The 24420-nt window shown below is 45.1% G+C and overlaps 1 protein-coding gene across 2 annotated transcripts in view; it reads right to left on the bottom strand.

The window, feature by feature from the left end:
- The window catches only part of LOC144823879 (mucin-5B-like), a 737446-nt gene that overhangs the window by 95030 nt on the left and 617996 nt on the right, over positions 1-24420 (bottom strand). For both annotated transcript variants that reach the window (XM_078682767.1, XM_078682768.1), the window contains one exon: positions 3869-3967. In XM_078682767.1, coding sequence (XP_078538893.1) covers positions 3869-3967 — 99 coding nt within the window. The remainder of the gene's footprint in view (positions 1-3868; positions 3968-24420) is intronic.

The raw sequence follows: 24420 nt of genomic DNA, 5'->3' as shown, positions 1-24420 counted from the left end.
ATATCTGGCGACAAATGTCTGTGAAACCGGAGACAGGGAGGATTCGAGCGGTGGTGGTGTCCAGTTCTGAGCCCATCGTCACCGTGGAAATACGACTGTTGGTACCCGGAGTCGAACAAGAAGGGTCACTAACATTCATGCTCCCCAGACCTCCCCGCCTCAGCAAGTTAAAACACATGTTTCTCTCAGAATTGCAATTCCCCGACTTTGGTACAACGATAACAGCACATGAAGAGCACAATCTTCGTTTGGAAATACTGAACTTTGCTATCGAAGCTGCAGGCACAAACCTGATAGTAGACTGTTAAAGGACTTTGTAAATAAAGCAAGCAGAAAAAGAAGATTACCTAGCGCCCAGGAAGCAGAGAATTTTAGGGAACTTCCCTTGAGTTGATGGAGAAGGGCTAGGGTTGTCTTTATTGAACTGTTAAAGGACTTTTGCGAAGAAGGTTGTCAGCTTCCAGTTGTGTGGATTCTAAAGACAAAAGGATTAAAAAGAGACTGTAAAGGAACGAGAAGAAAAGAACTTTGTGCCAAGATAAGAGAGAGCTATATTGTCTGACGAAATGGAAGCCGGCACCCAGAACCGCAGAGCTAAATGTATAATAGGTACACTAATAGTAGGAGTGGTAATATTAATAGCTTTAGTGGTAACAATTTCTTATGTAAAGGGACATGAGGAAGAGGCAAAGGTAACTGATGTGAAATCTGTAGAAACGCTTACACCTACTGTTGCTGGTGAGAAAAGGGAAAACATTCAAGAGAAAGCGTTATTAGCTGCAGAAGCCCGCAGGTTACACGTAGATGAGTCCCAAGGAGACTTTAGGTCAAATGCTTATGCTAAACTCTTATATGAATACGTGGATGCCATGGAGGTTAAGGACTGTTACGTCTGCATGCAGTTGCCGGCGTCTGTAGATGAAGGCATTAGATATCATCACCTCCCGCTGACATATGGCATTACATGTAGCTTATTGCTTAGTATATTTTATGAGAGAGATAGTTTTGAATACTATTTCTCCAACTATGATTCAGTGTTGCCAGAAGTCCCAAATTATAAGCAGATGAACAAATGGGACTACTGGAAGAGTGAAGACAGATTGGCCAAGTTCTTCATTCCTTGGATTACCTTAGATACTTCACATGCCCGTAGAAATAACCTGACATGCAAGGTGTCAGAAGTCGAGAAGAAGTTCATAGGGCAGGTGGATGATCGTTACAGGAGACAAAAGATTTTGAAAAAATCAGGGCAATGGAAAACAGATTGGACCGAGGAAGAGAAGGCACACAAGAGAAAGGGTAGTAGTGGTCCAATAGCTTTAGATAAAACGCAGAGAGGAAAGCTATGTCTTCACCGAGCCAAAACGTATTATGAAAATGTATACGTGGGAGAAGTCGACTGTGAACATGCTTTCAATATAGAGTACTATACTAAAGATTTCCTGAAGGGAATGCAAGTGATTCCAAATGTGTATTTTGTATGTGGAAGAAATGCCTACGTGAGACTACCTGACAACTGGTATGGATCATGTTACCTAGCAATTGTTTTCCCCAAAATATATCATGCACAAGACTTAGTGATCATTGAGGGCAAGACATCATCGAGGGGAAGGAGAGATGTAGGAGATGCAGAAATGGTTGGAGATGTCTTTGGAGCTATGTTCCCTCTTTTGGGTCTAATCCTTAATGATGTTAAAATTAGACGACTGGCAACAGTCGTCGACAGGTTGTCTGCCAGCACTGCTCAGTCCTTAATGCTGGTAGAAGGAGAGATGCAATCGATAAGGGCTATGGTTCTTCAGAACCGTCTTGCGTTAGATGTCCTACTAGCAAAAGAGGGCGGAGTCTGTAAGGCTTTGAAGGTTCAGGAATGTTGTACTTACATTCCAGACAATTCGAAGCCCCTTGAGAAAGTTATTAGGAACATAACTGATATTCACAAGGAGATCGAAGACTTGAGTAGAGAAAATGTCTGGGAAAAGGTGGGTCACGGAATGAGTAAAGTTGGAGGGTGGATTTCCACCTTAGGCAAAAGCTTTGTGTGGTATATACTGAAACCTATCATCATAATATTGATCTGTGGGATCATAGTGTGGGGATTGGTGAGGGTATTCAAATGGTACAGAGCAAGAAGGTCAGAAAGGGCCCAAAGAGAGCAGCTGCAGAGATTGGCTGCCATACAAGATAATCAGTACAGGAGTCTGAGGGCTCTGGAAGCGCAGAGACAAGTTATGCCAGCAATAACTGCAGTTTAAATGTTAGTGATGACCCCGAGAGGTCATCAAAGGGGGGAACTGAGAGAGCGCAAACTGACCTAAACGTATGAGTGCATCACACTTACCTGTAGTAAGCACAAATCATGAGGAGAAATGCCATGAGTGCTAATAGTATCTGAAATTATATTCTGAATGTATAGCTAACGTAGAGATTTAAGTAGAAGTGGAACTAATACAGAAATGTGTGACACTATATGATTTTATTAGATGTGATTATTTCTGAATCCATGTCGTGTAGCTGTTAAAATGTAAGATGGTATGTGGTTAAACGCAGAATGTGGTAGGCCTCAGGGCCAGAGCTAAAAGGGAAGGTGTTTCTTTTCACGACATAGATTGTACTAATGTTTGGTCATTGCATTAATGGGCCATGATTTATAGATGTGTTTACTGAATGATAGAATAAGAGTATTAACATGCTTTAATTAATGAAGAAATTGAATGCTATAATCATTATGAGAAATATTGTAGGCCTGAAATGTTTTAACATTGATTTACACGTACATGTCTGGGCCAAGAAATGTTGCGAACCTTTTTGGAAGTCTATGAGAGTTGGGATCTTGGCTGCAGATGTCTGTCTGCAAGAGAAAAGGGGGAATCCAATTATAAATAAAATGAATAGAGGTCTGTTCAGTAGACGGCCCAGACATGGAGGAGGGTTCCGGAATGTTTAAGGGGTATCAGCGGGCCGGAGAAGAGTCTGAAAAGCAAGGTCAACTCCAACGTATGAGGCCCAACACAAAGCAGCATGGAAAAAGCCAGAAGCTACACCACGTGAGAGGCGTCTCGCGAGGGGCGTCTCAAATGTTGTTGACTGTTTTGTATTAGGGACAGCACCCCTGGGTGGAGTTAGAGCAGATACCTGAGGACCCTTTTGAGAGCGGATGGGTAGGCAGAGAGGGGTCATGACTGGAGAACTATAGGTTTTCACCAAGAGACTTAGAGTGAGTGACTTCCCTTGGGGGTCATTCACTGCTGACACCTTTGTTAGGTTGGGATTTGGTTAAGTAGGGATACCATCTAGAGCAGGGTAGGGACAGCCTAACCTGTGCGTTTTCCTCCAACTTAAATGAAGGAGAGATATGCGTCAATGCTGATAGCTTTATTATTCTTAGAACTTGTGTTAGTAATTTCCGTTGCTCGTCTGAGGGCTTTCAGAGAGCACATGTATGTAGTTGGACCTGTGTATCTCGTGAATCTCATTCTGAGATGCCTGTATTTGCAGCTTATCATATCCTTACAATAAACTTTTGAAAGCTAGAAGTTGTTTGTGATCTTTGGGAGCAGAGTCCTTTATTGGGTGAACTAGCTTGGAAATAGATGCACTTTCTTCCTCAAAGACAGGCAACAAAGGTTCAGTCGACCAGATCGAGGTTTGGATCAATAGTGATGAGGTATCGATCAAAATCTCGCCCTTCCACTGTGTAGTGCAGTCATGCTGGAGAATAGAAATGTTGTACTGCAGTCTCTTGCCTAGAAATCTTAATAGGTACTCAAAAGACACATACTTAACCTGACCCCTTCTATAACGTCCTCACCTTCCCCTGAAGAAGAGCTCTAATAACAAAATAGTCCGAAACTGAATCAAGACATACCTGGTGAACCTCCTGAGTGCCATCCTCCTTCTCCACCACACAGGCCACCTGGACGCAGGAGCCGCAGCAGTCACCATCCTGCTCGATCACAATGTAACCCTGCAGGGGAGCAATTGGCACACATATAGTTAATGAGCCTACACATTTTGTGAACAAGATGTGAATGCACAAGGACGGGCATGAGAAGTCTCCAGAATACCCAGGAGTCTCCTCAGTGGTGTAACGAAAGTTGAAGGGCCCACCTGCAAGTTACACAGAGGGCCCCCCGCTCTGGATTTAATCCGGAGCTTTCAGGCGGAGTACTGTGCTGAGGGGGCCCCCTGCCACTCGGGCCCCCCCGTTCCACGGGGGCCTGTGTTACACCCCGGCGTCTCCTTACTTTTAGTGGTGCACTCACGCTCTATCAGACTGCAGGCAAACAGTCTGCTAGATGCTAGTGAGGCAACCCTAGGCAATAACAGAAAGCTCTTTCCCTTTTAAGCTGCAGGCCCAATGAATGGGGTCTGGACTACATTACATCCTATTTAAACTCGCCTAGCAGGCATTAATATCTCGTCTACACCTTCTGAATACTCCCATTCACCTCATCAACTTTGATTGAAAGAGTACACACCACCATTTTAGGCGTTATCTTTTTAGAGCTCACCAAACTAAAAAACTGAAAAATAATCAAATTCATCAATTTGTGACAAATGCTTTCAGGTGAATGAAATAACTGATGGTTCGATAGCACAGGGCTCAGCAAATGATTTTACGCAGAAATGCACACACATCACATTGCCTTCCTCAAGCTCTCTACCTTCTGGGGGATATTTACAGACAAGTGACTGAGCATGTCTTTAGCCTCCTTGGTTTGACAACACGCTCTGCCACTTCTGAACCGCAGGGCTGAACCATTTTTACAAGAATATGGTGCCGCCCTGCGTTTCCCACTGTGCTGGTGCTAAGTTTAGCAGCCTAGCGCCAACACAGGGATCCTTGCACTATAGTGCAACGGTGTCTACGTTCAGGGTAAGATTAATTATGTTCAGGAAGGTCCCCCTTCCTGCACATAACCATCCTTTAAATGCTGCTTTGTAACTTCTATGTGTGTTGCTTAATGCAGCACACACAGAGGTTGCAAAACTGCATGAAAATATTATTGCTTATATGCAGGAAGTGGGACCTTACTGTACATAAACATTCATTGGCCTTTTGCTGATTTTACATGTGCTGCACAATGAAAACAGCAAAAACTAGGAGAAATAAAACATTTCTCTTCATTGCACCAGGGTAAGACAAGGTTTTTCCTGGCTTTATTTCTGGCACTGCCTCCTTTTACGCCTGCCATGTAAATAGGAGGCAGTGTCAGAATCAATAGGTGTTGAGGTGGAACGCCCACAGCAACACCCCTTGCCCTCCCTTTACTCACTAAGCGTAGCGTGAAAGAGGGCCTTATTTACAAGGCAGTGTTAGGCCATGTTAATTGGCTTAAAGCAGCCTTGTAAATAAGATGAGGCCCCTTTCACCATCACAACGTTACTGAAAGTGACGTTGTGATGGCGCGAGGGACTTGTAAATATGCCCCTCTGTTTTATAAAATACATCCAGTTACAGCGCAAATTCGCAATTTGATAGGGCCGTAGCAATAAAATGGCAATCATATATTAGAAGTTACATGTGATGAAGAGATGCACACCTATTTTAACACATTTCTTTTCTACTCCAATTTTGTCGTTCCTTCTTTACCAATTGCGTGCAGATCGGTTATTAGGCGCGCCCCACTGCCATCAGTCAAAATTAACTTGTATGTGATGGGACTACATCTAGCCCGCAGCTTTAAACTTCGAGTCAAGACGCTTTTCATTTTGGGGTATCAAGACGTTTTTCTATTTGGGATATTTGAACGGTTAACAGAGGGTTTGAGGAGGCTAATGGTGAAGGGAGGGTGGAAGTCTGGGACCATGTGGAAAGTGTTTAGAGGTGGATTAGGACGTAGGGGTAAGGCTAGAAAAGGAGAAGCAGGAGGGATTTGCACGCAATATACATAGTACATAGTGAGAGGGGAAAGATAAGATGTAAAGTGCAGACAGGCAACGTTAGAAAATGCATAATGTTAATGGAACTTTGTCGTAATGTATATCTGCATAACAATAGTGTTAATAATTATTCTGTTATTATTAATTGTAGTGACCCCCGAAGAAGGGCACCAAGTGGCCCGAAATGCATTGGGTTTACACATGAAATAAAGACTGCTTGCAATGAACTTTGCATCTCTCATATTCTTACAAGAGGCCTGGATGGGCACAGTCTGAATAGTAGAAAATTGAAAATTGGCACTTTATCCGGTTTAGTGGATTTGGATTAAAGAGTGAATATAACGTTTCAAGAGAAGTTAAAAAATAATGGAGAAAAGTTGGAACATCATAAGAAATGGTAAAAAAAATGTTGGTGAAAACATGCACGCCAGGGGCGGCATGAAGCTGTGCGACTGGTTTTTTGGGGCTAGATGTAGTCCCATCACATACAAGTTAATCATATATTAGAGTCACATGGTTAACAAGTCCATTTTTCATTTTAACAAAATGTATATAACCCTCTAAAAAAACGTTTTCCAAATCCTTTGTACTGGACCTACTGATCTCATTCAAACAGTTAATGGAGCCATGATCTGCCTTTCTTCAGGTGAATGCATGAAGCCATGGTTCCCTACTGTGCTCAGGGGTTGAGTCCCAGCAGTGCCTTCTGTTTTATTAGGTACCAACCCTTCGCCTGTGAGATAAATGGCACAGTGATTAAAGGTAGCACATATGAATATCGGACGTTACAATGCAAACAATTAAAATACATGCTTTTACAACGCTGTTTTTACATCGCAACTACCATTACATTGTAGGTTTATGCAACGCATGCCATTACAACGCATTTTTAAGAACTACCATTACAGCGCATTCCATTACAACACACACCATTACAGTGCATACGATTACAACACATAATACTTTTAAAGCAACAGTAGGGCAAGTGTTGGATAGTGAAGGCCTAAAAATGACTATCCCCACACCAGTAAGTGCAATAGTAGGGAAAGTGTTGGATAGCGTAGGGGTAAACATTACTATTTCCATGCCAGTGCGTGCAACAGTAGGGAAAGTGTTGGATAGTGGTGGGGTAAAAATTACTATTCCCACTCCAGTGAGTGCAACACTAAGGAAAGTGTTGTATAACGTAGGGGTAACAAATACTATTCCCACTCCAGTGAGTGCAACAGTAGAGAAAGTGTTAGATAGTGTTGGGGTAAAAAGTACTATTCCTAACTAGCCCAAAACCCATACCCACCCTAAAACGTAAAAATCTCCATTACTTACCTTATAATGCATTGTAATGGCATGTGTTGTAGTGACATGCCTTGTAATGGCATGTGCTGTAATGGCATTTGATGTAAAGTCAGTTGCATTTTAAAAACAGTGCGATGCAATGACTGCATTGTAATGGAAGTTTCCCGGATCTATTAAGGATATATGGCTAAGTAACTCTTCCAAACCTTTCTAAAAGGTACTTTTCTTCCATGAGTGAAACCTAGGTTAGCATTCTAGGAATGATTGATCGAAATATACCTGTCACCAAGGGGTCAAGAGCTATGCTGAAGTATAAGGAAGAGAGACCACACCTAAAGTGCCTCTTTGCGGGGTGCATCACTGGTCTGCTATACCTATCTCGGCACTAGCTGAGGGTTTTTCATGGAGATCAGTGCTGACTTGTAAATCAGTTTATCTTTCAGACAAATGTTTGATTTCTGACTTCCTGGGGTCTATTGTCATTCATATCGTTGTCTTGGGCTTCTGTTCTGACCTAGTAGTCCTTAGCCTAATAGTGTCATAGGTTGGTTATGTTTTGTGTCACCTGCAAGTCGTAAAATATATTTTATTCAAATGACTCAATTCATAGAAAACACCGTCAGTATTAATGCAATAAAAACTTTCTTAAAAAATACATTAGGAATATACAAACCATAGCCATTACTGGCATTGTCAATATTGACTTTTCTTACTAAAACTTCAGAGTATCTGGTTCTTAACTAAAAATCTTTTATTTAATATGCCCCACGTTTTTGTTGTCATACACCTACACATTTTGCAATAGTGTGTGGTGACTCAGTTCTAACACAACAACAGTACACTAAGAGCATTGTGGGTGTGTTTAAAAGCTAAGACAGGTGGGGTTTGGATAAAGTGTCAGATAAGTAAACTGTGGAAATTAAATGTCACTTAAATCCCAACTTCTGCTACTTGTCCAATTGGCAAATTAGTTTAGATGTTTGTTCCTATTTTTGTTTAACTGATAAAACAATACAAATTCATCCAGACAGTGCACTAGAAAGAAAAGTCTGACTCACAGACATGTCCTATGAATTAATAATTTTGATGATCTTCATAGTACTTATCGCACACTGAATTTTATGGCATGAAACGAAGGCTAAGATTATGCAAATCTCCTTTATTGCCACAGCTCAGCAGTAAAAATGAACAGAATATAGAAATTCAAACAACATTCCATTATAGAATATAGTCCATGAGCACGCAGCCATCTTCCTTCTTTGTTGCTGCTGCTCACAAAGATAAGTAACCACATTTTCTTTCGTGCCTATTGTACTTGCATGATTTCTGGGGAATGTTTATTTATATATGTGTATCACATTGCTGGGTCCTATTGACCCTACCATGCTATTATTTCCAATAATTTATTGCTTGAGAGTATCTTACTCTCTATTCTTATCTCTATTAATCATAAGTTTTGACTCCCGTCCCTGCTGAAGCCTCCAGTTGGCCCTTAATAGTGCCTTTGCCGGGGGCGTGGCTTAGGAGCCCAAGGGACAAGGTGGGACGCAGACCAACAAGATGGACAAATAAGCGGTCCCAAAGTCTACGACGGCAGCCGAGGAACATGGGCCGGAGGAGACTGCAGAACCCTCCTTAAGTACAATAATGGTGGCCATTACAGACTTAGAAAGGTACAATTGAGCCCAAGTTGAACGCAACAACAGTGGATGTAAACCTACTACAGACGGACCTTCATAAAATGGCAAAGTCGCTGCTACCGAGACAGAGGTGACGCAATTACAGACAAGCACGAAAAGTCTAGAAGAGAAGGTCCTATCCCTCACAAAGCAACAGGAGATAATGGCTGCCAAGTTGGAAGATCAACAAGGGCGGGCACGGAGGAACAATATCAGAGTGGTGGGGTCCCGGAGGGCATGGCGGGGCCAAGTGTAGACCTGTTTCTGGAGGACCTCATCCATAACCATCTGAAGCCCAAACGACTCTCCAACTATTTCTTCATAGTGCGTGCCCATTGAGGGCCTATACCTAGGCCCAAGCAGATGACCCTGCCCAGAACAAATATTGCGCGGATCCTCAACTTCAGAGATAGATCCTGCAGGCTACACGCACAAATGGAGACCTACAGCATGAAAACGCAGTGATCCGCTTTTTTCTGGACTTTACATTACAGGTCCAGAGACTGAGGCGAACGTTCAAGAGCGTCAAAAGAGAGTTGCGCAACAAGGAGATCAAGTACTCAATGTTGTACCCTGCAAAGCTAAGAGTGGCAGCCAGAGGAAAAACCTGGTACTTTAACATGGAAGAGGAAGCCTGGGAGTGGCTGGAGGGTTGGCGCACAGTGGGTCACAGAAATACAAGCCAAGTGGATCTACGGCAGAGGCGACTCATACGTCGGATTAAGATAGGTGTGAGAAGCAGGAGATGAACTACGACGGCCCTCTGCATGAAGTGAGATGGTAACTGTATGGGTAAGACTGAACCTCAAAGGTTTGATGGGTGGGGGAGCTAGAACTCTGTGATTGAAACTGTAAACACAAGAAGAGATGTTCTACTATTGATACAATGTAACGTTGGCAACAATGGTGTTGAGTTTGGGGTTATGGGTATGTTGGGTCGGGCCCCAGGAATGCTTGGCTTCTGCCAACCCCCACTTAGTTCTCTAGTTCAGGGGAGACAGGCACTCTGCGAGTTGGAGAGGTGGGACATTGTTAGTCCTGCCAGCTGGGTAGCAGGGAGGGGGGGACAGGTATAGTTGGGGAATGCAGTGTTGTCGTTATTTTAGGAATGATTTTCCTTCTTTGTTCAGATGTCAGATTGCTGTATTGGTGCAGATCCCAGAAGATCCGATGACATGTTCGATCCCGGTGGTGAAAAAGGTCTGGCACGATCCGTTAGGAATATATGTAGCCCTTATGGGGACATGGGAGGGCAAGACTCTGAATATTGTCTCATGTCACATACCCCCAGCTATGCACACGGGAGCACTATCGGTGGTAGGTCCCTAATTGGTGGATGTCCCGCCAGGGATTTTGATATTAGGGGTGACATGAACTCCACAATGGACCCAGAGAAAGATACGGAAACTAAGACACATAGCGGACGATGGTGGAGCCACTCCAAGCATTTGTGGAGGCTGTCGGTTTGGCAGATTTGTGGCATCTACACAATCCCAGAGAGCAACAACACACCTTCTACTTCGCAGCACATGGCAGCTACCCTCCTATTGATCAAGTGTTTAGACAAGGGGGAAGTGAGGGATGGTTTCAAAATGCCCGTGTTGGGCCACAGGGAATATCACATCATTCACAGGTAGAGGTGATCGTGCAGGGCCCGATAAAGACTAATGTATTGCAGCCCAGAGTAAACCCATGGGTCTTTAAAGATAAGGAATTGGCTAGCCAAATAAGAGATGGGCCACAACTTTATTTTCAAGAGAATGAGGGTTCGGTCGAATCATTTAAGCCAGTGATAAGGGGGCATATCCAAGCCCTCTTGGGGGGCCGAAAAAATTGAAAAACGGATCCAGATCGATAAGTTAGAGGACAAAGTGGTATCACTGAAAGCAAGGGTGTTAGCTGGGGAGCTGACTGATCTGCCACTTATGCACCGTCTTGACCTTAAAAGACAGGAAATGAAGGTTCTTGCGGATAACACCAGAAGGTTGGCAGCCTTAGCAACCAAAGAAGGATATGTGATCTAGGTGATAAAGCTAATAGGATGATTGCGTGGCTGTAAAAAGGTACGGGAAAAGCAACTGGGTGGCGGAAATAAATGATCTCCAAGGGACAATGCACACTACCAGCGCTGGGATAGCGAGGGCCTTTGCGGATTACTGTGAAGGGGTTTATTCTTTCAGCCTCACCAGAACAAAGACAGACTGTCAGGAATTATTGGTGGATTTTCGGCTCCCCACACTGTCTGAGGAGGACAGAGATGGTATGGAGAAAGACATATGAGAAAGATATATCAACAGAGGAGATAGTCTGGGCCATCCAGGAATTGCAGGTGGGGAATGCCCCGTGGCTGAGCGGCCTGCCAGCCGAATTTTTTAGGGGCACTGCGAGTGTACTATCGTCGCATCTCCTGGCGATGTTTGATGAAGCCAGAGAACGGGTTTTTTTACCATTGGATCAATGAACACCCACCATAGGGGTTATACCCAAGGCAGATAAGCCCCCGGACCAGTGCAGCTCACACAGGCCTATATCCCTATTAAATATAGAAGCAAATATTCTGGTGAAGATTCTGGCGAGTAACCTTGCCGGGGGGATTACGTCACTCATACATCCTGACCAGTCGAGATTCATGCCGCAGCAGAGAACCAAGTTTAACCTCCGATGCTTATATGGGGTTATGCATTTGGCTAGGTACTGACCAGAAGAGGAAGTGGTGCTGCTATCATTGGATGCACAGATGGCATTCAACAGCATTCAATGGCACTGTCTACTTGTAGTACTGGAGAGATTCAGATTTGGGCCCTTATTTCAATCATGGATTAGGTTGCTAGCCAGAGTACAGGTTAACTGCCCAGTCTCCCGCTCCTTCGCCCTACACAGAGGGACAAGACAAGGGTGCCCACTACCTTGTTATTTGTGCTGGCATTGGAACCGCTCGCGGCGTAGGTACGGGGGGAGTGGGTGGTGTCTGGAATCGCTGGGGAGGGGTCAATTGGAAGAGCATATATCTTTGTATGCAGATTATATCCTTTTGTATGTGACGAGGTCGAGGTTTACTACTAGCCGATTATTGCAGATTTTTCACCTATTTGGAAGATGTTCGGGGTACCCATTTAACTGGGATCAATCCTTAGTGTATAAGCTCTCAGATGGGCCGTGGTCCACCCTCTCTGCGGGGACGCAGCTCCAGTTTAAGGATACTTTTAAGTACTCAATATTGCAAGAACGGAGGCAGATTTTATGGAAGAAAGCCTAATGCCGCAGGTAGAACGTCTACGTGGGGAAGTTGCTCACTGGAGGACGTTGACGATCTCCCTGATGGGAAGAGCGGTGCTGTTCAAGATGATGTCACTACCAAGGATGATATTTGTTCTCCAAAATACCCTGTACGCAGTTCCAGACAGGTTTTTCAGAGAAGTAGACATCGAATTGCGGAAACTGTTGTGGGGCGGAGGTGGGGCTAGAATTGCACTCGTCAAACTCCAGAGAGGAGTACATGAGGTTGGCCTTGCGATACCAGACCTCAAGAAATACTATTGGGCATCACAGTTATTCAAAAGTAATGACTGGATCTTCACTGATAGAAGTGACCCGGCATGCAGGGTAGACCATCTGGTGATGGAGTCAAGAGGATATCCAGGCGCACTATACAGGGGAAAGTTTGGAAGGTGCATGCTCCCACATACAAAGACAGTCCTACAAGCCTTGAAGAGGTTAAATAGGTTTCTCGGGTGGGGCAAAAGGTTTTTGGAACAAACCCCATTATGGGCTAGTGACTTGTTGAAGGAGATGGGCAATTTGCAGGGCTTTAATAAATGGAGGCTATTAGACATCACCCACTTAGGAGAGGTATGGAGGGGTCTTGCTATATTATTGTTTGAAGACCTACAGAAGGAGTATCAATTTGCTGACTCTGAAGGATATAAATATATGCAGCTAGGACACGAGCTTCGCATACATATATGGAAAGGGGAGCATATTCCAGAGTATAGCCCGCTGGAGTACCGACTCCTATTAGACCTAATTCCAGGGAAGGTGCTCCCCTGCACATATAGAAAGATCATTATTAATTATCCTGATCCCTTGATAAAGTTGCACGAGGCCTGTGAGTCTGACGTTGGCTTATTGGAAGACAATGATTGAGTGGAGGCCATACAAAGCCCAAGAGAGGAAGCAGTAAGAGCGCGATTTGGGCTAATACAACTACGGATTCTACACAGATCCTATTCAGCAACTGCAGATATGCATAAACTAGGGCGCACGCACATAGATAGTTGCCTACGTAACTGCAACCAAATCGGTACCTTCTTCAGTATTATTTGGGAGTGCCCAGTTATACAACAATATTGGGGGAAGGTAATACGAGTAATGTTGGATGTTCTGGGGCAGGAAATCCCCGTAGATGCCAGATGGCATATTTTATGTGTGAAGGGGGAGCAGACTTAGCCTAGATATCAGAAAACATGGCTTCCATGGTGGCCAAGAGGAACTTTGCCAGGGCATGGTGGGCCGCTCTCCCTCCGAAGGTGGTTCAGTGGCAAGCCGATCGGGACTGTTGCAGTGCCGCAAACAAATTGTATACGAAAGTAGGGGCTGCTCACATAAGTGTGAGAAAATATGGCAACAATGGGAGATATATTGGGGTCTGTGAAGGGGAAGGGGGATTAGTACAATGCTTTAGAAGATGGGCGGATGGGGCTGTTAGCGATCTTTTGGTAAGATCAGGAACAATTGCTCGAACATAACATCATAATAATATATATGTTCTGTGCATGTACTTCCAAATGATGATCGGAACTGTACTGTATACTGTAACTGACATTACAGTAACAAAGCCAAACGCGACTGCCCCCAGGGCGGTACGGACCTTTCTAGCGGACCGTAGAGAGAAGAAAATGCAGCATAAAAGGAAAGATCATTAGGAGCAATCACACACACTAAGACGTGTGTGGTTGCTACAGTAACAGCAGGCAACATTTTGACAGTTGCTCCTGTTAATACTGTTTCTTCACTTTGTCGAAGAGAATTGACTACGGGACACACCCTCACCTATTCTTAAAGGGGAAAACACATTTTTGACTAACGCTCGACCCCTACCCTGCCCTACATTAACCCTATGAGGCTTTTAAACCTCATTAACCAATATACCTCTTTTTAACAGATAAGAGACTACAAAAAAGGGGAGGCAGAAAGTGCTACTGACCTCATTCAAGCTAATTAAGGTATTCAAAATAAAAAGGAGAAAGGGCAATATAAATCTGAGACATTTAACATGTATTTCCCTATTATGTCTATCATCCCCGATCCAAGCCCGGTGGGTAAGATTGAGTCAATGATTTCTAAGGCCCTTGACAAAGTCATGGACTCACTTGATGAGACCATCAATAAAAAAATTGAAAGTCTGTCAAGGACATGACCCTCTGCCAGTAGCACACCTACTACTCACAGCAAAGAAGGAGCAGTAAAGGCACCAAAGAAAAGAGCTGCACCAGAGCACCCTGTTAAAGCTACAAAAAAGACAAGGAAAACAGGGAAAGCAATACATTCACGCTTGTCTGTCGGTGACAAGAACAATGCCCTGGGTATCACAGGAGGGCAAGGAACAGGCCCTGAGTTCCCTATACACCTTGACAGCGATGGACCGCAGGAGGCAGAGATAGATCTCTCCTGCTCCTCAGAGTTTGACACGGACATTACCGACCTAGGGGATAAAACTTTGGGAAGCTCGGAAGAGGCAAGCAAGGCCTCAGGCTTAAAAATGGGCATTATGGATCGATTCAGGGAGGATATGTTTGATCCCCTGTTAATCAAACACCCCCTACCCCCAGAATTGCGCCCTTCCAAACATGTAGCAGACTACATTAGTTTCTGGCTCAGAAGGGAGATTCCTAAGGAAGTCAGATCAAGGTTGAGGTCTGAGTGCCCACGCCCATCCCTTCCTGATAAAATTGCTATTACCCCTGAGCTTGACCGTAAGGTCGTTGCATTCATAGCTTAGGGAGAAAAAGAGGTAGACAAGAGCCTAAGATCGTGTCAAGACCGTCTCTTGGGCAGAATTTGACCCTAAACAAAAAATGTTGAACTAGATGAAAATCCCTACATTGATGGACACCTATTGACCCTATAGAATTATGCAGTTGGGTCCAACGGACCATCTGTCTCCTTGACAATGCTAATACTGCAATCTCTAACGAACGAAGAAAGTGCATTCTCCTCAAAATAGATCCAAAGCTAATAGAGCTGGCCAATAAGAAATGAGGACCCACATCACGGGGGCTCCTCTTTAGAGAAGAATTCATTCACGACATGTCTAAATATGTTGGGGCATTTAGCTCAATTCAGAAATCACAGCGTGACATAAAAAAAATCTTCTTTAAGGACAGATTTTTTGGAAGGGCCGGGCGAATACGGGGTTGGCTCCCTCGCTGTGGGCAATCAATCTCAAGATCCTTTCTGGGTTTCCAGCAATCATCTTTTTATGGAGGCCAATAATTTTTCCCAAAAAAGACAGAGGAACCGTGAAATACCATTCCAGGGCGAGAGAAGATATGGGGATTCTCCACAGGTAGGAACCTTGAAAGACCCTTCAGGTACCCCTATAAAGGTGGGAGGGAGACAAGCCCTTATCTCTGGAAACAGGACAATGATAACACAAGACCTGTGGGTTCTAAATACAGTCATGGGTTACAAAATAGAATTTACGGATGTGTCCACTCAATTAAAGAGACGTCAAGAGATAACCTTATCTCAAGAACAGAGAAAACTAGTATCACAAGAAGTAAGAGATATGTTGGCCAAAGGGGCTATAAAAGAGAGCTTGCAAACAGGTTTTCTAAGCAATATATTCCTAGTAGAAAAGAAATACAAGGGACAGAGACCTGTCATAAACTTAAAGGGGTTAAACGAATGGGTAACATACCACCACTTCAAGATGGAGGGGATAAACCTCTTAAGGGATGTCTTGAGAAAGGGAGACTGGTTAACACGTCTAGACTTCAAGGATGCGTACTTACCATCCCAATTTGGCCCCACACAGGAGATTCCTCCACTTCACATGGGAGAGAAAACTTTGGAAGTCCTGTACCCTCCCCTTTGGTCTATCTTCAGCCCCTTAGTGGTTCACCAAGGTCTTGCGCCCGGTAGTAGTGTGGCTAACGGAAAGGGGCATAAGGTTAATAATATCTCTGGACGATATCCTGATTATGGGTCAATCCAAAACAACGGTATCTCATCAAACAGATCTTACTATCTGACTACTGCAACACTTAGGCTTTGTAATAAATGCAAGAAGTCATGTATAATGCAAGGCCACGAAACTCACTTTCTGGGCTTCATGGTCAACACAGTGACTGCAGAACTGAAACTACCAAGGGAAACTTCGGAAAGAGCTCAGAAGGATGCTATCAATGGAATTTATTCCCTTCAGGCTCTTGGCCAGGGTCCTTACCATCCCAATTTGGCCCCACACAGGAGATTCCTCCACTTCACATGGGAGGGAAAACTTTGGAAGTCCTGTACCCTCCCCTTTGGTCTATCTTCAGCCCCTTAGTGGTTCACCAAGGTCTTGCGCCCGGTAGTAGTGTGGCTAACGGAAAGGGGCATAAGGTTAATAATATCTCTAGATGATATCCTGATAATGGGTCAATCCAAAACAACGGTATCTCATCAAACAGATCTTACTATCTGACTACTGCAACACTTAGGCTTTGTAATAAATGCAAGAAGTCATGTATAATGCAAGGCCACGAAACTCACTTTCTGGGCTTCATGGTCAACACAGTGACTGCTGAACTGAAACTACCAAGGGAAACTTCGGAAAGAGCTCAGAAGGATGCTATCAATGGAATTCATTCCCTTCAGGCTCTTGGCCAGGGTCCTGGATCTCTATCCTCAACCATCCAGGAAATTTCTCAGGCTCTCTACATTACAGGGCCCTTCAGAGGCTGAAAGCAAACGCGCTCAGCTTGACTCTATCTTACCCATACATGACATGCTTATACCAAACTCGAGGAAAGAACTGACTTGGTGGCTAAAGAATGCGGAAGCTTGGAATGGCAGAGCCATCTTTGGGGAAGAGCCAGAATTGATAAACGAGTCAGATGCGAGTCTAGAAGAATGGGGTGCCACATGTGGCGGCTCATCAACAGAGGGTCATTGGGCACAAGAAGGAACTAGATATTTACTGCTTGGAACTACTAGTCAGTTCTTTTGCGGTTCAAAACTTCACCCAGAATTCAATGAAATGATATAGCGAAGGGATTTTGGAACTATTGCTTGAAGACGGAGCACATTCCTGGTTTGAACATGGGATAGCAGACTGGTTCTCAAGGAATTTCAAGGATTCCAGCAACTGGAAGTTAGACAGAGGAATATTCATGGCAATACAAGACAAATGGTGTCCCTTCAGGACAGATCTTTTCGCAAACCCGCTGAACACAGATGAAGAGTTTCTTCAGCTGGAAGCAGCGGGGTGGATGCCTTCCTTCAGGATTGGCAGGGCTTAAAGACATATGCCTTCCTGCCATTTGTCATGCTTGCACGTCTCCTCTTACATGTTCGTCGCTACATGCAGAGTATGGTAGTCATAACCCCTCTTTGGAGGTCTCAGGCATGGTTTCCGGTCATCTTAGAGAAGACAATGGACTTTCCACTTCTACTCCAATCTTTTAGGCAAGTACTCCTGAGTCCAGAGGGCGAATCACGCCCTCTCATACACCAAGGTCTAATGGTTCTGACGGCCTGGAAGATTTCAGGCGATAATGGCAAATCCAGGGGCTTTTGCTGGATGCTTTCCAAGTCATATCTGAGTCTTGGGCATCTGGAACAAGGAAGGCATATCGACTGGCATGGAACAAATGGGTTCGCTGTTGTATTTAACAACACTACGATCCCATTTCAACTGATTTAGTTCACGTAGTAATGTTCCTATTGGAATTGTTTGCTTCTGGCCTAAGTTATAGGACAGTTTTTTTTTTACAGTTTATTGCATATCTAACAGTTTACACTGCCATTTGCCTACAACCCTGAGGCCGGCGGCTTATTATTCAGAGAATTCCACACAGCTTTGTTGGCCAACAACGCAAGGGGCAGGCAGAGAGGTTCTTCCTATATACATCATGTCTTAAAGATCAGTCTGCAGTGTATACATTTATAAAACAACCTAATAAACAACCTAAACTATTTAGTCTCTCCCTCCCCAACTGCCATTCCATCAAATCAAGACGCAAGCCTCTCCAAGTTCAGATCACACAGTCTGCTGCACTTCAGTCAGTCCACAGTTTGCGCATATACATCGTCTTAGTTTCTAATTACACCATACTCAATGGCACACTAGTGTTCTACAGGGGTGTGGGAGCACTACTAAAAGAAGTGAAGTGCAAGGTAGTATCTGTCGTGATTATGGACAGTACCTCATGTATCCTGAGTCAAAAAAAACGCTGTAGGCACATTATAGCCTATATATATTTTTTTATACACTTAATAAATATTTTTTCACTTTTTGTTACTAACACAAAACTTTTGAGTTACAAACTAGTGAAACGTGAGTAAGGTGGGGAAGTTGTGCTTCCGTCCTGAAGAAGGAGCACATGCTCCGAAACATGTCAACGTAAACATGAGGTACTGTCCATAATCACGACAGATACTACCTCGCACTTCACTTCTTTTAGTAGTGCCAGCTCGGGGTTGTGAATAAAGTTTTTCCAATACAACCACGAGCCAGGTACTTTTTAACTCTTCACTAAAAACCCACCACTCACATTAATATCCCTATCACGTGCACCACACACACCACACATAGTCATTGATTTCAGTGCTCCCACGTAGTCGTAGGTCGCAGCAAGCCGCATCCCGTTAGAGGGGTGCGAAGACCCCAATGATGAAGCATGACACCAAGGGGCCTTTTGGTGAGTGAGGGGTATTTTACAAAACACTAAGTGCTCCCACACCCCTGTGGGTAACACTTCCCTGTTAGTAGGATTCCTTTTGTTTATGTATGTAAGCTCATGGAGTAAGAATCCTACTTCAATTACTCTACCTCCCTCCTTTGTTAAATTTGTACACTAGTGTTCTACCCTCGACCACACCTCCTCTCAATGTTCCGCCCTGTGGGGGTGTGTCTCCAACATAAACGCTCTAATCTCTCTGGAGGTCAGCACCCCCCGATCGCAGCCAGGCAGCAAATGGTTCCCAGATGTCAGATGGTCTAGATCTACTAGGCATTAGCTCCCAAAAGATCGTTAATTGATCCTTACAATACGTAACTGCCCTAATCCAGTCAGCTATTGTGGGTGGGCTCTGCTTCTTCCAATGTGTGGCCACCTGTCTTTTTGCTAACAGCAACAACATGGCCACAAGTTCTGTCTAGATTTCCTATACGTATCCCAGCAGTGCTAGCGTCAGTGTACCCGTCAGTGAAACACCAATATTTTGTCCTATGTGTCTAAACACATCTACCCAGTAGTGTGCCACAGGTCTACAGTTCCAGGCCAGATGAGTGAACGTGGCGTTCTGAGCGCCACATCTCCAACACCTCGCATCCGGGTGCAATCCCATACGTTGCAATTGTGATGGTGTGCGATACAGCTGATGCAGGAAATTAAAATGGATGAGTCTAAGTCTGTAATTCGGTGAGAGGTACTCCAGCTGTGCGCAGCAAAACTGCCACTGCTTATCAGTGATAGTCAAGTCAGCCTCCTCTTCCCATGCTGTTTTGCAAATAGTGCCTGTGATTGGGGATTCTCTCTGTGTAATGAGCGTGATAAGTTTCTGGGCGATGGATTTGACAACACATTCTCCAGCGCAGGCAAGGTGGGTGACTCGCTCGGAAATTCTTTATATCTAGACCTGCAAGCTGCTCTAATCTGATAATATAGTAGCGTGTCCGATGCAGTGGGAGGCTGCGGGCCACACATGTTAGGTAGTGTTAAAATAAAACTCCCCATCTGGAAATAAGTCACTTCCCTTCTCCAACTTGTGTGCCTGTGCTCTTAGCTTAATAGCTCTGTCCAATAGAGGACTGAGTAGGGGGTTATCGCCCAGGGCATAGATGGTGCATAAGGCACCTCCAGTCGTGCTCTCTTTGCTATACCCTTCCACACCCATCATACTGCCTCAACTGTATCTATTTCCTGTCGAGAATGTTTATAAGGTTTATTTATGGCCGAATTGAGCGGGAGCGGCGCAATCCTGTCTATTTCTATCGCTACGTGCGGTTGGAATGGGGTGGGGTGATGAAAAAATGTAGGAACTGCGCATGTGCGTTGTAGACGTATAATTAGAAATACGGGGCACCCAGCCCACCCTGTGAGAAGGGCAGCATCAGTACATTCCATGAAATGCGGGGTTGCCTGCCTGCCCACTCCAGCTCCAGTATGTTGGAGCGTAGCCGCTTGAAGAAGTGTATGTTAAGCAGCATAGGAATATTTACGAAGAGGTATAGGAATTTGGTTAGAACTACCATTTTTGCAATGGCTATGCGCCCCGTCAGGGATAGCTAAAGGCTATTCCATCTTGGTAGCTTACTCTCCAGCCAGTCCATTGCCCTGCCATAGTTGGCCATCCATATTTCTTGCAATGTTCTACCTATGCGTATGCCCAGATATCTCGTCTCTCCCTCTGCCCATTGGATCGGGAATTCCAAGACAAAAGGTACTTTATCATCAGTAAGCGGCAGCATCACAGACTTTTTCCTGTTAATCTGGATTCCCGTCAGCCCTCCATACCGTATGAACTCCCTCATCAACATGTCAAAATTGTCACTGGGGTTGGTCAGGTATATAGTCATGTCGTCAGCATACATAGAGATCAAGATGCCCCTTGTAGTGAACCCAATGCTTTTCTGCGTGTGGTGTTGGCGGAGTTTAGCCGCAAGTGGCTCTGTGGCTATTGCAAACAGTAGTGGCGATAGTGGGCTTCCCTGTCGTGTTCCCCTAGTGATGTTGAAAAGTTTAGATATTTGTCCGTTTATTTTAACTCTAGCTGTCGGGTTAGTGTATAATACTTGAATCTGTCTGATAAATAATGGGCTTAGGCCCATGCGTGTCAGCAGTGCAAACAGGAACGCCCACTCCAAGGGGTCAAACGCTTTCGTGGCGTCCAAAAGTGCGGCCGTGGCTTGCACATGGGGAGCCAAGTAGTGCAGTATACCAAAAAACGTCCGCAAATTGGGAGCAGTGGAGCGGCCCGGTATGAAACCCGACTAGTCAGATAGAGCTATCTGTGGTAGTATGGGCTGTAACCTATTAGCTATTAACTTGGCGTATATTTTAGCGTACAAGTTTATAAGAGATAGCAGGCGATATGAATCTGCCTTAGTGGGATCTTTGTCTGGTTTCAAGGTTGTTATTATGGTGGCTTTGCGCAGTATTGGAGGGAGTACCCCTTTCTCCCTGGCCTCCAGGTATATCTGCATTATTCTGGGGGCCAGTATATCTGCGTACTCCTTATAAAATGCGGCTGTTAGGCCGTCCGCTCCCGGGGCTTTATCTCCTGGCATGCTATTTATCACTTGCTTGACATCCTTTGTCGTAATTGGCATCTCCATATCTTTCGGGGCTCTGTCATTTAACCAAGTTAGCCCTATATCGTCTAGATAGTTAGTTATGTCTGCCTGTGAGGGGTTTGTTTGAGAAGTATATAATCTAGAATAGTAGAGGGACATTTCATCTAGAATATCAGGCGGTGTTCTAGCCACTTCTCCATTATCCTTTTGTAGTTCAGTTATGTAGGTAGCACCTCTAGGCATGCTCAGCAAGCCAGCGTCTTACCCGGCCTCTCACTCTCCCCGTATCGTCTAGCTTGAGCGTGTTTATTTATATACGCTGTCTCTCTCTCTGCCTCGTCTTGGATTTCTGTTAATTTCGTTCTTATGTTAGCTGTGGTTTCATGGGATGGATCCTGCATCTGCAGTCGTTCTAGCTCCCCTATCTCTCACTCTAGCCTGCTTAGTGTATTCCGAATATCTTTCTGCACAGTCTCCTCTTGTGACTGGCTTAAAGGCTTCCCAGAGCATTCCCGGCGAGTCGACCATACCCTTATTCAATGTAAAATATTCTGTGATTTTATTACGGAGCTCCTCGTGAAAGACCAGGTCCAGCAAGGCGCCGGATGAGAATTTCCAGGCGAAAGGCTGTGCGTATGCAGGGGGAAGGCGTATCCGAATCTGGGCAGGTGCATCATCTGAGAAGGTATGGGAGTGGTGTGTGGCATCCATCAGCCATGTGTGTATGTCTCTGGAGACCAGCCAGTAATCTAACCGCGACCATGCATTTCGATGGTGCGTGATACAGGTTCCTGCTCTGATTGTTGGATGAGTGGCTCTCCTGGAATCAATCAAGCAGAGGTCATCTATAATATCATGCAACGCTTCCGCTGCCTTCGGGTGATGTGTCCGGGAAGAGCCCTGTCTATCTACCACAGTGGAGAGCACTACAGTAAAATTGCCTCCCCATAGGATCGCCGTGTGTCCTAATGTTCGAATCTTATGCCATATGTGTTGAAAAAAGTCCGGACTATCCGTATTCGGGACATAAGTGTTAACCAGTGCTATTGGCGTGTGACACCGCTTTCCCTGCAGTATTATGTACCTGCCGTCTCTGTCCACAATCGTTCTGTGAGTGCGCCAGTGGAGTCCCCTGTGCATAAGTATCGCAAATCCCCTTGAATAGTTAGAATAGACAGCTTCTACCACCACCTCCCAGCGCCTGGTCTTGAGTATCCCCGCTGATGCCTCGTTAGATAAGAGTGTATCAGCCTTGTTTTCCTACGATCATTGAAGCCTCAAACATTCCACGTGAGGCATGTCAGTGTTCTTATATTATTTGATTGTGACATTGCGAATGATGAATCTGCCATCTTGCAATGTGTCCGCTGTTGGGACTACAGTTGACCAGGTTATTTGACGTATGCAATCGCAAACATCCATACCTTTCCTGTGTATGAAAACAGTTCACGCAACACAATAGACTGGCGCTCCACATGCAAATCTGTACATGTTATGGCAGTTTAGAAAGTCCAAAAAGACCAGCGGACCTCCCGCCACCCACACCAACCCCCCAAACAGTTTGTGTATTCCTCCAAACCCATTCCAGGTAACAATAACCAATTCAAGAGAAAGAACCAAACAAAGGGAATCATCCCATGGGGTGCGTAGTGTCTCCGGCATTAACACCTGCACTTGTGGCAGGGTGGCCGAGCTGCAAACGCCACGCTTACACACACAACTCACCCATAGTCAACGATCTGCTACAGTTATCGAGAGACTTTCCAACTCCCAGTGCAGTGCAGCTCCTTCATACAATAACAGAGTTCTTATCTTACCCCATAGCTTCTGTCTTAAGCACTCCAACACTCCAACATCTACCGTGACCAGCCAATGTTCACAACAGTCGCTACAGGCCATGTAACGCTAATCATTGTCACTGAGTCTGTCTTGTATCTGTCCGTCAGCCGGGGTCTTCTGCTGCTTATGGTCTTTCGCCATCTGCTTCGCATATGTCAATGCCGCCTTAGTGTCTGTAAAAAAGGTTAGCTTGCCGTGACCCTGGACACGTAGCTTGGCCGGGTATATCAATGCGTATTTAGTTCCAAGTAGTTGAAATATTGCAGGGGTAAACTCCCTTCGGGCCGCCTGTACCTGTAGGTTGAAGTCCGGATACAGAGCAATCTCGTTTCCTTGATACTGGATGGCCCCTTTTTCTCGTGCGAGATGGAGTATTGCGTCTCGATCCCTGTAGTTAAGCACTCTCGCCAATATCGGCCTCGCAAGTGCACCCAGCCGCGGCCTCGGTCCCAGGGAACTGTGCGCCCTTTCTATAAGGAACATTGGAGACAAGTTGGGCCCAAAAAGATCTCTCATCATAGCTTCTACATACTGCTCCATGTTTTGAATATCTGTTGACTCCGCAATTCCCGTGATCCGTATGTTGTTCCTCCTCGATCTCGCTTCCAAATCCTCATTCTTTTGTTGGATTAACTCCAGCACTTTGTCCATTCCTCACAGTTTCTTCTCCATGTCGGTCTGTCCCGCCTCCGTTCCGTCACTCTCGTCTCCAAGACACTGACGCGCCCCTCTTGCTTGTCCATGCGTTGGGTTATTCTGTCCATGCGTTCAGCCAGGGTGTCCATTTTAGAATAAATGCCCTGTAGGCTAGTTTTCAGTTCTTGGAACATTGATCGGACGTCTTCTGCTGGTAGGTGGTTAGTGGCCCCATCTTCCACCGGGTCCGGGTCTCACCCCTCAGTCTCAGTGGATTTGTTTGCTTTTTTATTAAAATTGAGTCGGGGTTGTCTCACTCTGGCTTCCCCATAATGTCGCAGCACTGGTTTCCGCCGTGTGAACTCCGTTACCGCCACGTGTGGGCTAAGCCAGCGACACAGGCGTGCGTCCCAAGCCGGCCCTACGCTCCGTCGTCCGCACCGCTCAGAACCGCTTCTGCTGATCTCACAACACAGGTAAGCCAAAGCTCCAGGCCACCTCACCACTCCGCCAACATTTCTAGCGCTATGCGCCGCTTCCCTTTCCCGTATCTATTTCAAAGGCGCATGTGTCGCACTCCAA

The sequence above is a fragment of the Lissotriton helveticus genome, chromosome 3_1 (assembly GCF_964261635.1).
Source record: "Lissotriton helveticus chromosome 3_1, aLisHel1.1, whole genome shotgun sequence".
Lineage (NCBI taxonomy): Eukaryota > Metazoa > Chordata > Amphibia > Caudata > Salamandridae > Lissotriton > Lissotriton helveticus.
Note: the sequence above shows the minus strand (reverse complement) of the source record. Positions and strands in the feature narration are given on the sequence as shown.